Source organism: Streptopelia decaocto (assembly GCF_964273445.1).
Source record: "Streptopelia decaocto genome assembly, chromosome: 2".
NCBI lineage: Eukaryota > Metazoa > Chordata > Aves > Columbiformes > Columbidae > Streptopelia > Streptopelia decaocto.
This window is the reverse complement of record NC_138655.1, coordinates 118,202,357-118,215,089: the sequence shown is the minus strand read 5'-3', so window position 1 is coordinate 118,215,089 and position 12,733 is coordinate 118,202,357. Positions and strand designations below refer to the sequence as shown.

The following is a 12,733-nucleotide window of genomic DNA, read 5'->3' as shown; positions in this document are numbered from 1 at the left end:
CATTCACAGATGCCTGCAGAAAAAGGACTAAATATGAAGGAACTGCTTGGTATCCACATTTTGCTTCATCATTACAGGCAGCACCAGGCACAGTCAAATCCCCAGCGTGTCCTGGCACTGGTGTATGTTCATGTTTTGCCAGAAAACAGGAGAGCTGCACAACAGGTTTCCTGCTACGATGATAAGAAGGGACACAATAAAGCCACATGCACTTATGATTGTAAAAGCACTCATGCTTTTTGCTGGATCTTCTTACAATTTTTAAGCATCACAGAGCAAAACGGTACAAGCCAGGGACAGCGCAGGCCCTTGATCAGTCCAAGGACACAAAAGGGGCTGAGGAAAAAATGCACAATTTCCCAGAGGAGACCAACAATTTGTTCTCGCTTTGTGCTGAAACAGGTATATGATTCACACATACCCCACATTTGCTATGTGTACGGGCTTTTTGCATTACATCTGCTGTGTGTGACGTCTGCACTTGCAGAGCCAGTGTTACTGAAGAAAAGGGGAAGCACAAAGGTGGTGCTGTTATTCAGCATTCTGGTGCGCTCATTTCAATCGCATTTTTAATTTGACTGAATCCAGCTAAGAAGATACCCTACAATGTAGATACTTACCAGTTCACATTTCCATAGCAGGGACTGTAGTTACCTCTCCCCAGTCTACTGCAAGCCAGTAGCAGCTATATACAGCCTCTTTAAGATGGCATGTGGTTTCTTCAAGCTATCACAAAAAATTCAAACATCTTGAGTGAATGAGAGACATCATAATGACAAGGATATCACCTTTTAAATCGGATAGTATTAGTAAGGTCTTTAGAAATCTCATATTTACTTCAGATATTTGGTGTCTTGTAATGAAGTTGCAAAGATGAGTAGACAGCACTGCCATAACATTAATGTAACATGGTGCAAATTCTTGAACTACTGCAGGGCTTGTAAGTAAGCGCTCAGATGGCACTGACAGTTATGCAAGTACTTGCTTCTGTATGTCAAAGGATTTACAGCGTTCAAAAGATCAAACTTATAAATTATAAATCATGTAAGATGAAAGATAAAAGGAGCGTATTGATTCCAGCTATTACTGAAAGGTGGGGCAGAAGAAAAACAAGCATTATCATCATAAAGACAAATCCTTCACATTTGGGCGGTTTTCTTTGTGACAGCTCTCCTGTGACAGCCTAAGAATCCAATACAGACAACTGTAGATGCAGAGATATTTCTCCAGAGAGCACGGAAGGGATCCTCTGGGAAGTTCAGAACAAGCTCCCAGCAAAGGCAACAAGCAGGTGGCCACTGCAGTCTCAGTGCTGCTTTGTTACTAAACGTTTCCCACCCCAATATGCCCTCACTGTACTCACTGTCAGAACTCTCTGAAGAGACACACAGTGGTTGGCATCATCTTTCCTCTAGAAAATTCGTTTGGTATCTGCTACATAAAAGTCAACACAACATTAAAGAAAAAGGAGAAAGAACTCTGGTGAAAATAAGGAACAAAACAAGCTCATGCTGCTACAGAGCAATGTATTTTCCTGTTTTATTTTGGATTATTCTTCACAAAGTTGGACTCACATCTGATTTATCCATCCCCCCAGATGCCAAGGCAGATTTGAAAGCTATTTGACTGATCAGAGTTGGTCAGAACACCCTCCAAAAAAAAAAGAAACGGCATTTGGCAGCATTCAGAAAATTAAATGCAACCATCTTAAAAAAAAACAGTTTTTCAGAATTGTCTAAGTTTTTGCAGCCTGAAACAGAGGACAAAAGATCACTTAAGACAAACTGTTTGGTGTGCTTTACAACCTGCCCCTCAGACTCACCTGCTGCTTTAAATACAGGTTTGAAATTGGCAGTGGTAAATCTTATTACCTGACCAAAATTGCAAGATCTGAAACATTCACGTCAGTTGGCCAGGCTGCAATGCACAGGTTTACTTTTTATACAGCATTGTAAAGTTCGTGAAAATAACAGAATTGTGTGTTTTCAGAGACATGAAGAACATTATGCATATGTGACAGATGGATCTGTGAACTGGAAAATCTCCTCATCGTACAGGTCTTCTGGTAGGTTTTCATCTCCATCAGCAAAAAATGTAGGGAATGGAGGGTTTTTATTGCAGTCCTTGTAAGTAGGCAATTTGCTGTCTTTGACCTAAAAAGCAGGAGGGTGAAAGGTGGGATTAATAAATTTTACAGAAGCCTTTCATACAGTGATACACTAAAAATTTAAGAAATCATCTTGCATGAATAAGGAAAAAAAACCCACCAAACATCAGTATTCACATTGCACCTGTTTATCTGAAGAACTCCAGGTATAATCTTCAGGTTTCTTAACATCAACCCCAGCTATTGAATTTAACATTTTGTACCTGTCATTAAGGAGTTTTAAAAAAAACCCAGCAAACCAAAACAACCCAAGGATAATTTATCACTTGTGTGATAAACTTATTACCACTGTGCGAAAATCAAAGCTTATTCTCATTAATTCATTGCTCAGAATTTTAAAATGTTTTAAAAATATATGTATAAATATGGGCTTTTAAAAACTGTGGTTATATCCCATAGTACTTTCCTACGTGACATATCAAGTTATGTTATGCAGTATAATCACCTCCTCAACAACCAAGACATGTTTTTGTATTTACGATACAAACTAATTATGGTAACTAATTTTGCAAAGATATGTGCATGTGCTGTATTCAGTCCCTCTGGCTACTGCAGAGCTATGCATCCAGAATTCTTCACCGAGGAATCAGTGCTCAAGTTTGGCAAACATAAGCCCTTTAAGAAAGTTAATTTCCAAGAACTAGAGCACCACAGAGAAATTACTTTCCTTTACTGACCTCTCTTACATGGGGAAAGATTTATAATCTAGCCCCCGAAACTCCAATCTCTGAAGAAAATTAGTTGCTAGAATTATCAGTAAAAAGCAGTTTGGCTGCGGTAGAAGATGGAAAGCTGGTATCTCTCAAGAAAAAAAGAGCTACAAATTGTCAAGTGATGAAATTTCACTGAAAATCAAATTCTTCCTTTCTATATTGTTACATATGATCTTCCTCCTGAGTTGTAATAATCCCTTTCAGTCACTATACTCAACTGGATTAGAAAAAAAAAAAAAAAAGGAAAAATAAATTAGACAAAATTTTAGTATATAGAAGATAAGCTCTTCCTCTTATTTTTTTCAGTGTACTTTTAAAGAACAGGAGGCTTGTTCTTACTTGGTTGGACAAACTCGTCACATAAGACAACTGTGATTTACACCAGAAATTAAACAATTTTGTGTCCAGTGACAGTTCTGTTCTGACAGCACTATATTTACCAGATTCATATCTGCTATTACTTGAGCCTTTCCCAAAGTCCATGAGGATTCCTGCAGATGAAGTGCACAATAAATTTGACTTAAACTTCAGCTTCTGAAAAAACTGTTTCTGTTTATTTTTTCCCCTGAGGAAGCTCCAACAGTTTTCTAACTGCAGGCTTGATATACAAAAGAAAACCTTTTGCTAAGCATGAGGGGGTGAAGGGCTCAACAGGTCAATTGGTCATATTGTTTAGGATGGCTACTTAGCTTTTCGAGTAGATCATTTCTCTTCTTTCAGGCACCTCCCTATGAAAAGTGTTCTCTGTTCACTTGGGAAGTGCCATACACAACTGCTGAAGTACCTGTACTCCAGGCAGACACCCGTTTACATCAGGTATCTACATGGAATAAACCAGGCTGAGGTCCAAGGCCAAAGACCTTCACAGCAACAGTGTGCTCATAGCAAACACAGCCAGATGCCTTCAGCAGTGTCATCTGAATTGCAGAGGCTGAGAAGTCATCCTTCCCTTTCAATACATCAACTGTTGTTTCTTTTTCTATATGAAAATATGTTTAAATAAGTTCACCGGTTGCCCATTATCTCCCTTGCCCCTTTCTCCTTTATCACCTAATCCTATCACACATCATAAGCCTTCTTTGTCAACACTAAAACACCTCATGGGCTCTACAGGAATTACAGTAACATTATGAAGATGAGAATAAATAACTATTTCTGATAAGTTATTTATTCCATATGTATCTTACTGATGTGTTTTTCACGTCTACTTTTTGGTTATTTTGGATTATTGTCATAATGAAATAGCACGCGCTGCTACGTACAAGCTGTGTCATTACAGGCAGTTTTGGACACCTTGAAAGCAAAAGGAATTGAAATATTTTTCCTTTTTTTTTAAAACAGCTTCTTATCACAAGACTTACGAGTAAGACATCTGCTCTCAACCGAAGGCAAATCCAACAGCCTGATCTTTGTCCTATATTAATCTCAATAATTATAAGATTTCTGTTCAGCCTTAACATTGCATTTTACATATTGATGTCAAAAGTGGCATTTTGCAGCTACTGCCTCTTGTGTGATAAGAAGAATTCGTAAAGTAGATTCTTATGAAACATTTTCAATAGACCATTGTTGCTTTCAGAGGAGTACAATACTGTTTCATTTTGCCCCTTCCAAACTCCTCAACAGCTTGACAGATCCCAGAAGCATGAGCCACGTCTGACATTAAAATTATATTCTTCTGAATGCTCTTTCTTTTGATTGGTATAATGGACACATTTTGACTGGTGAAAGCTACTGCTCTTTTTCCATCTGTCTTCTCAAGGGAATTACTGAATTATTTCCTTTACATTCATGAGGGATGCAAAATACCAAAGGTTTTTCTGTAGGTATTACTTCAGATTCCTGCACAGTAATTTTGCAGTTATTATAATGGTTCACAGCAGTGTGTATAAACGGGTACACAGACAAGAAATACCGGTGACCCAACACAGCCCTTCCTGTTCTCCCAGTAACCTCCTGAGAGCATCACTAATAAAGGAAAAAACTGCCACCAAATGCCTTTCACCTCATTCCTCAGAGCCGAAAACCCAAGGCTCCAAAACTTGATCCTTATGGGTCCCTTCCAACGTAAGAGATATTCTAAGAAAAAAATGCCACACACCAAAGAATAGAAAACCGTACCAAACAACATTTCACCTTCTTCCTTCCCATCCATTTGAGGTTCACAAAATAATTTTTACATTCTATGCTGAAACTGCATTATAAGCAGTTGCTTTGGTAATCTTTCACAGTAAGGCTGTGCAAATAATTAACACACAAACTTCTCTCCTAACTGCTTTTAGGTCCTAGAAAAAAATAATGTCTACAACTCAAAATCCTGGACATCATTAAACTTTAAACAAGTATTTTTTCTGCAGGTTTCCTGTTAATATAAATCCAATGTGATCACAATGGACGGCACCGATCTCATTAAAAAAAAAAAAGACAAAAAAGAGAAGAAAAAAAAAAAGAGGAACCCCATGACATCAGAATAAGTTTTATGCTCCATGTCACTAAAATCCTGTGAATTTAGCGCTCACCCACAGAAGAGATCGGCCTGAGAGCCCAATTAGTTATTACAATCCATAGAAACATTCACTGTATAACTCAATATAACATAGACACTTGGCTTGCTTAACTACTGTATTAATACTGCTAGACATTATAGTGGACTATACTGTAGATAGTATATATAGCTGTATATATATTTACTACAGTATATTCTCTGTGAAGTTTTTTATTAAGGAAAAATACTAGAGAAAGCTGGTTGTGATTTTGCCATTAAATCTTTAAAACAGTCAGAAAGAGTTTTGCAGACACTTAATAAACCGCATATATGCATGCCCCATATATTGACAGCATAATAGGTAGTATAAACAAATACAAATTCAGACATCCGTCAGCACTAAACACTTTACATGGTCTTAAACAGGCACCAAAACTTGATGCTTAAGTCACAACTCACATTTGCAGTTTAACAGGGCTTCAGGCTGTGTTAGCAACCATAGCAAAGAAAGCAAGTTGTTTGCTAAACAAGAAAATGTGTTTAAATATACAGAATGTTAGAAATGATCCCCTCAGGTATTATAAATTACCTAGCTCAGCTTCTATGCTATTTTTGAAGCTAGACAGAAAACTGAATTCAAGATTATATCCATTTCTGCCTTATTTTGTCTTTAAAAAAAACACACCAAACCAAAAACCAAAACCAGAATAAACCCTTCCATGCAACTCTGCCATGGTGCCGAAGGTACTGGACAGGGAACACGCAAGAAATCAAGGCCTGACACTGTTCCTGCATGTCCCTAATTTGAGCTCAGCACCCAACTCTGGCATCAACAGCTAGGAACACAGACAGCAATGCTGGCAAGGAGGATACAAAATAAGTAGAATGCAAACTACTACAGACTTTTCTATGGGTTACATAGATTTGCCAGAATTTCTGCTTCCACAACACGTGTAACATTCAAAGTGATCAACATTGAATGTCCTAAGAAAATCAGGTGCCTTAAAATTAGGGCAGGTATAAAACATTATAAAATATAAACTCTAATATCCTGTATTATAAATATGCCATAGTACAGTATCCCCTCCATTACAAAGCACGTATTTTACAAGGGAATTAGACTTATTGTGCTGGTTTGACTGAAAATGAGTTAATTTTCTTCGTGCAGTTAGAAGCCTTTCTTTTTCATAGCTAGCACGGTCACTACTTGGACTAAGCTTGAGAACAAGAGATGACACTGCAGGACAGAGTTAATGCTTTTAATTGCTCTGGCCTGAGAGCCAAGGACATTCTGAGCGCTCTGCCCACAGGTGTGAGGGATCAAGGAAGTGGGGCATGGATGGGGCAGAGCTTGACTGACATCCAGACTGATCAATAAGGGTATTCCATCCCATTAGCATCATGCCTCACATTTAAGGAGAGTGGGATCTTCCAGTCTCTCTGTCTGGCATCCTCGCTCTTGCTCACTCTCAGGCATTTTTTTGTCTTGCGCATTCTTTCTTAGTTTTTTTTATTGGAGCTGGAGGAGTTTGGTTTGGGACATTTAGTTCACTCTTTTGCCATTTTGCAGAGGCCTCTGGGCTTTTCTGCCTTCTTCCTCTCTTTTCTTTCTTTGGGATCAGCTCGGGCCCAGGTGCTGCTTCCTGGGACTGGCTGCTTAGTGTGGAAGGAGTTCCTGAGGAATTGCATTGAGTATCTTTTATTTTATTTTATATTTCTATTTTTTATATATACTATGTTTACTAGTAGTGTATTAGTATTTTGTTATTTTATTAAACTGTGTTTATCTCAATCCAAGTTTCTCCCTTCCCTTTCAATTCTCTCCCCTACTCGGGAAGTGGGGATGTGGAGCGGGTGAGTGAGCAGCTATCGTGGTTCTATTGCTAGCTCGGCTTAAACCACGACACATGTGCTTCCTTCCTGAATGACAGACAAGGTAATTTTTTGATAATATACTTGAGACAGAAATTGAGAATCATAAGCTTACAAAAGAAAAAACAATTAGCTTTTTTTCTAGATGATCAACACCATGGTCAGCAACTCCAGGCCATGTTATCTAAAAAGATCCACCAAGAGAAACAGGTGTTACCTGAGGTAGGCTACTTCAATAGGCACAAAACAGTAATTTACAGGTGCTTACTTTGTGATGCTACTCTTGTAACAAAAAAACCCCATACATTCTAGCATAATTGTAAAAATTCTTATAAGACCTTGTAATTGAGAAAGAAATCTATGCTAAAGTAAGCTTTTTCGATTAATTTTCCAGTTGGCTAGAAACATTACTTATGCCAGTTATTTATCTGCATGCTTCAGTGTGCAATGTCAAATGAAAACTGATTTCTAATTAAACCAGGAATCCATCAGTCCTACTATTGTGCACTTTTTCTGCTGAAAACAAAACTTGAAAAATGTAAGTGCTTCATCTCAGTCTGGATACAGTGCTGATGCACTAAGTTTCCAAAAATATAAAACATACAAAATAAATATATGCTTCAAGGTGCGCTGTGGTTTTAATGGTTACCAAGCAACACAGAGTGGGCACTGAACGCTAACAATAGAAAAGTATTTATGTGATATTCTACTTTATAAGCTCAAAGACAGACAGATCCACATCCTTTAGACATTAGTCCTACTTAATTATAAGCAGGTATTTAGTGCAACGAACAGTAATATCCCATGATCTCTCTCCCCAACTACAGGTCCAAACAAATCTACAACAATGTATAGGATGCCAAAGTATATGCGCAAACAAAAAAACACCCTGGAAGAAAGGCATGACACAAGCTAAAAATATCACAGATGAGCACAGCAAGATTAAACTCAGAAATTAGAACACATACCAAATAGTATTGCTTTGCAAGCTTTTATAATTAAAGCTTTCACTGCTCTTCAGAACTATGTTTAAAAATATAAGGGAAGACTTCTTAATTAATATATGTAATTCCTAAAGCTTATGGAAGAAAAAACAAAAAACCTGAATGGACTCAGCAGGTCAAAGAACAGGAATGAACTGCTGCTGCCTACATGCTCCCTCCAAGCACCAAATATATATGTGGAAATAATTTTAAAAAAATCTATTTCCTAATGGTAATAATACCTACTACTGCGCCTTCGTCTCCAAATATGATTATTTATTACTAAAAAGCCATGAAAGTCTGAGCATGGAGCACTTCATCACGATCTTTCAAATATTGTATTATGTTAATCAAAGAGCTCTAAGGGATGAAATCTCTCCTCCTTCCCATGGATCCTCAACTCTCATTCCTAATAATGGAATCAGTGGCAATTCTGAAATGCGTAAGTCAAAATGCATACTTGAAGATACTTGGATTTCTAAACTGTAGGTAGCTATGAGTTGAAATATTTTCATACATAGGTAACTTGCAAATACACTTGATACAGATTCCACATCTTGTAGACATCATGTACAAGACTTAGTAAAGCAGTCAAAAAAGTGCCTTCCACCACATAGTCAATAATAACAGATTAAGTTTACTTGGGGGAAAAAAAAAAAAAAAAAAAAAAATCACAAAACATAACAGAGCCATTTTAACTTTTGGTCTTAGGATAAAGTTCCAACCATCATCCATGGTGAGTGAACTGAAGAGAAATCACCCTGGACATGGCAAGCACTTAAATGCTACGCAGCAGACTGCCCTGGCAATCACAGCCCATTATCCTCTGCACATCACAGATGTCACTGTGGTTGTTTCACTGCATATGCTTGGCAGGCTCAGCCCAGCAGGCTCCTGCTAACAAGGCTGTTGACTGTGGCAGTGCTGCTGCCTCAAGGGCCTTTTTAAGCTAAGAGCAGGACTGCTTTCAGAAAAAAAACAGTAAACCCATGGTGGTAAGGGGGGTGCTTTTCAGTACAAGCAAGAGTAATGGCTGAGTAAAGAAAAAGAGAAGGTGGAAGAAAAAGGTGGAAGTGACCCAATCTTGAGAGAAGGCACATAATGCTTCCAGTAGGTTCTCCAAGCAGAAGTGTGTGGTGTCTGATTAGCAAAGAGACATTGATTTGTTTAAATTACACCTTCCTGGTGTACATTTTGTAGTACAGGTGTTTAATCAACGTTTGTTTTCTTAGCTCACTTAAAACCAGAAATCAGAAAATGAATTTACTGAGTCTAGTTAGAATAAAAGTTATGAGCTGGTAAAAATAAGTACTGTATTTGGAGTCTCAATGACTTTATAAAATGTTGTATCCTTGCAGAGAAGACATCTGAAATGTGTACATGCAGCTACCACTGAGCCATATAAGCGTGGAATTTAACAGCATGACCAGGAAAACAAGATGCACAATGTTTCACAACCATTAGCTCTTGCTTAAGAGTACTATTAAGATCAAAGAATAAAGTCTGTGCATAGAACATCACTCATTTTTTCAGCTACATTATGTTGCTTAAATACATATGACATACTTCAAAATTAACATCCTGTAATAAATTCACACTTAATTAAACCTCAAACTAACACACAGCAATCAGGTTTATGTCTCAGGATTAGAAAAAATACTTAGAACTCAGTTGAAGAAAAGGTCATTCAGACCGACATACGGATGAAAAGCAAGACAAGCTACACTCTTAATTCTATGTCCTTGATGTCATTCCTAGTATTTTTGCAGAAGTTATCCTAAAAAATACTTCTCCCGGACATTTGTTAACTAATTTTCACTATCTTGGGAGAGAAATGTGTAACGTATTCTCCAGCCTTGGGGTGGACATTACAACCAAAGCAGTTTAGAGATACCTCACTCATTAAAAGAGGCCTTATTTCCAATGAGAGACACACAACAACAAACTTCATTTTTCTGTGTGTAAAACACCTATTTGAAAGCTAGAATTCCCTTACTTAATGCCTAGTAACTGTGGAGTTCTGGTCCACAACTAGGAAACACATAACAGAAAATGGATGCCCACAGTAAAATATGACAAGAACAAAATAAACGAGTTCAAAACAGCTGAAATTTCTGAACTCTGCAACTTTTCAAGAACTGGATCATTTCAATCCCCACAATACAGTCCCTACAACTATATTTCAGATATATGGTATATGTACAATAATATCCTCATAATCATTCATAATAAAGATGCTTGATAGCCTGTAATCTATTAAGTCAGAAATTAATCAACTTCCTCCAAGTATTTTGTGCTTGCATATGTGTAGAATATAGCTAATTAGAAAAGGCTGTTTTGAAAAATAATACTTAAAAGTACTTTTATTGCTTTGATGTGGATTATTTACGCTTCTGTTTTTCAGGACAATCCTGAAACAATGTCCGTAACATTTGAAATTAATTCTGTAGAACACCACAGAGAATAACACTGACACATTTATAATGATTGCAAAGGGAACTTGTATCATTATTGTGAACTCCAATTGTCTCCTCCTGTAACTCAGCTGCTCCTTGGAAGGGTAACATCTCCTGTGTGTGAGAATGCTTTGAATAACTTCTAAAGCAGTGATTGCTGTGTATTTGTGTTCATGAATACAGCCTTTAAATAATATTCTGGAAATCTCACCATCATGCTGTTGACTCAGGTTAGTGTTCAAAGGGGAAGGACCTAGCCCTGAGACATTTACCACAGGGTTACAGTCACTGTATTGGTTTATTGTAGGCGATGTGGGTGCGCAAGCCCAATGCAAAGCTAAGAATGAGCCATTTAGAGTTAAGTGGTGACCCACTGCCCCTATTAATCACTCTGTTTTACAGAACTGATCCTACTGACCTTTGATTCAATAGTACAAGATGGGAATCTGAAGAAAAGACTGTATTCTACCAATGTTTTTCCTTTTACAAGCAGAGAATTGGTGTGACCTTAGGAGTCAGCAATACCAGTAAGCTGAAACCAGCAAACGTACCTTCACCAGACAATTTGTGTGACCTGGAACAGATCCATTTACGTAAATAATGTCATGTTTTGTGTTGATCCTCCACACCTAGGAGACAGAAAAAAACCCCAGACATTGAGCACATTTTAGACGCTATTCCCAGTGTTACAAACAGTAGTCCAGCAAAGCGCAAACTGACTAACTGGAGGTGGTACTCTGGGGAACAAGAATGTTCTGCACCGGCCTGAAGTTGCCACAAAATTCAGTCACATGCTACTCTGAGTGCACAGCTTTCTAATACAGGAGTCTATTAAACAGTTTTAAAGGGTTTGTGATCAGGCTGTATTTGGTAAAGCAGTTTTTCACTCAGCATAACACCAACAGAAGCTCCCAAGTTTCTTTTCCCTCTAACAGCAATAGCTGTTGACAAATTAAAACAAATATGCTCAGGAAAATGTTACTGTGATCATTTGTTAATTTCTTAATTCCAGGAGGTGCTCAACTGAACATTCACATTTTCTGTTACAAATCATTAGTTTTAGTTAGCAGAGAGCAGCAGCACACTTTTTTTTTTTTTCAAACTAGACGCTAATATGTTTTTTTTGTGCAAACTGCAGAGGTTGTGTTCAGAGACAGGAAAGAGCAGCTGTAATAGCCCAGGAACTGCTACAACTGTGCACATAGAACCTAGACAGAAACTATTTGCACATGAAAGTGAAGGACCATGATGAAGTTAGGACTTCAAACAACTCAGACTTGGGCTGAGTTTGAACAATTGGAATAGGCATAAAAACATTAACTGAAGGTCACCAAAAGCCTGATTGTTTTCCCACTTCAAAGGCAAAAATCAAGGGGGACAGTGAAAAACACATCAGATGTAGAAGTATCACCTGAAAGCCCAGTCCCAAGGGACTGCACATAGGCAAAGGAAGTTCAGATAACTTTATTTGTAACCCACTAGAAGAGAGGAGCACACATCCACTGCTCTTGCCTTTAGAGGTTGCTCGCTTCAAGATGCACCTGTCTGGATTCTGACAGAAATGACAGTTCACCAGGGCCGAGTCCATCGCTTTGGAATGCGACCACCTTACACACATTCTAGTACACTCAGAACTCACCTTTAATCCAAAGGATGTCCTATAGATGTTACCCATTTTACCAGGCATCTTCTTTCCACGATAAACTTTGGAAGCTTTCTAGATAAAAACAAGGCAAAAAATTCATGTAATTGCAAGAGGTGCATCTTACAAACTCAAGAAGAGCAGGAAAGCAAATATGCTGGTATTTTCAGTGTTGAAAATATCGAATATTGATCAGCATTTTAAATACATTACATTCCCTGCTATTGCTTAGTTTCTGTATCTGCTTTTTATTTGGCTGGGCATAACCTGGAGAGCAAAGGTGGCAAAGAAAAGGCAGGAATGAGTGCAATGATTTTCAGTTCTATAGCATTATCTGGGGATTTGTTTCAGTTTCCTGCACCACTCTCATTCATTATTTATGTGGGGTTTTTCTAACTCATGTGAAAATCATGAT

At 37.8% G+C, this 12,733-nt stretch overlaps 1 protein-coding gene across 1 annotated transcript in view; it reads right to left on the bottom strand.

Moving 5' to 3' along the window:
- Positions 1-1,515: 1,515 nt before the first annotated feature.
- The window catches only part of MRPL3 (mitochondrial ribosomal protein L3), a 31,056-nt gene continuing 19,838 nt past the window's right edge, over positions 1,516-12,733 (bottom strand). Inside the window, exons 8-10 of the mRNA XM_082046655.1 lie at positions 12,316-12,393; positions 11,228-11,305; positions 1,516-2,153 (exon numbers count right to left, since the gene is read on the bottom strand). Coding sequence (XP_081902781.1) covers positions 2,004-2,153; positions 11,228-11,305; positions 12,316-12,393 — 306 coding nt within the window. The 3' untranslated portion in view covers positions 1,516-2,003. The remainder of the gene's footprint in view (positions 2,154-11,227; positions 11,306-12,315; positions 12,394-12,733) is intronic.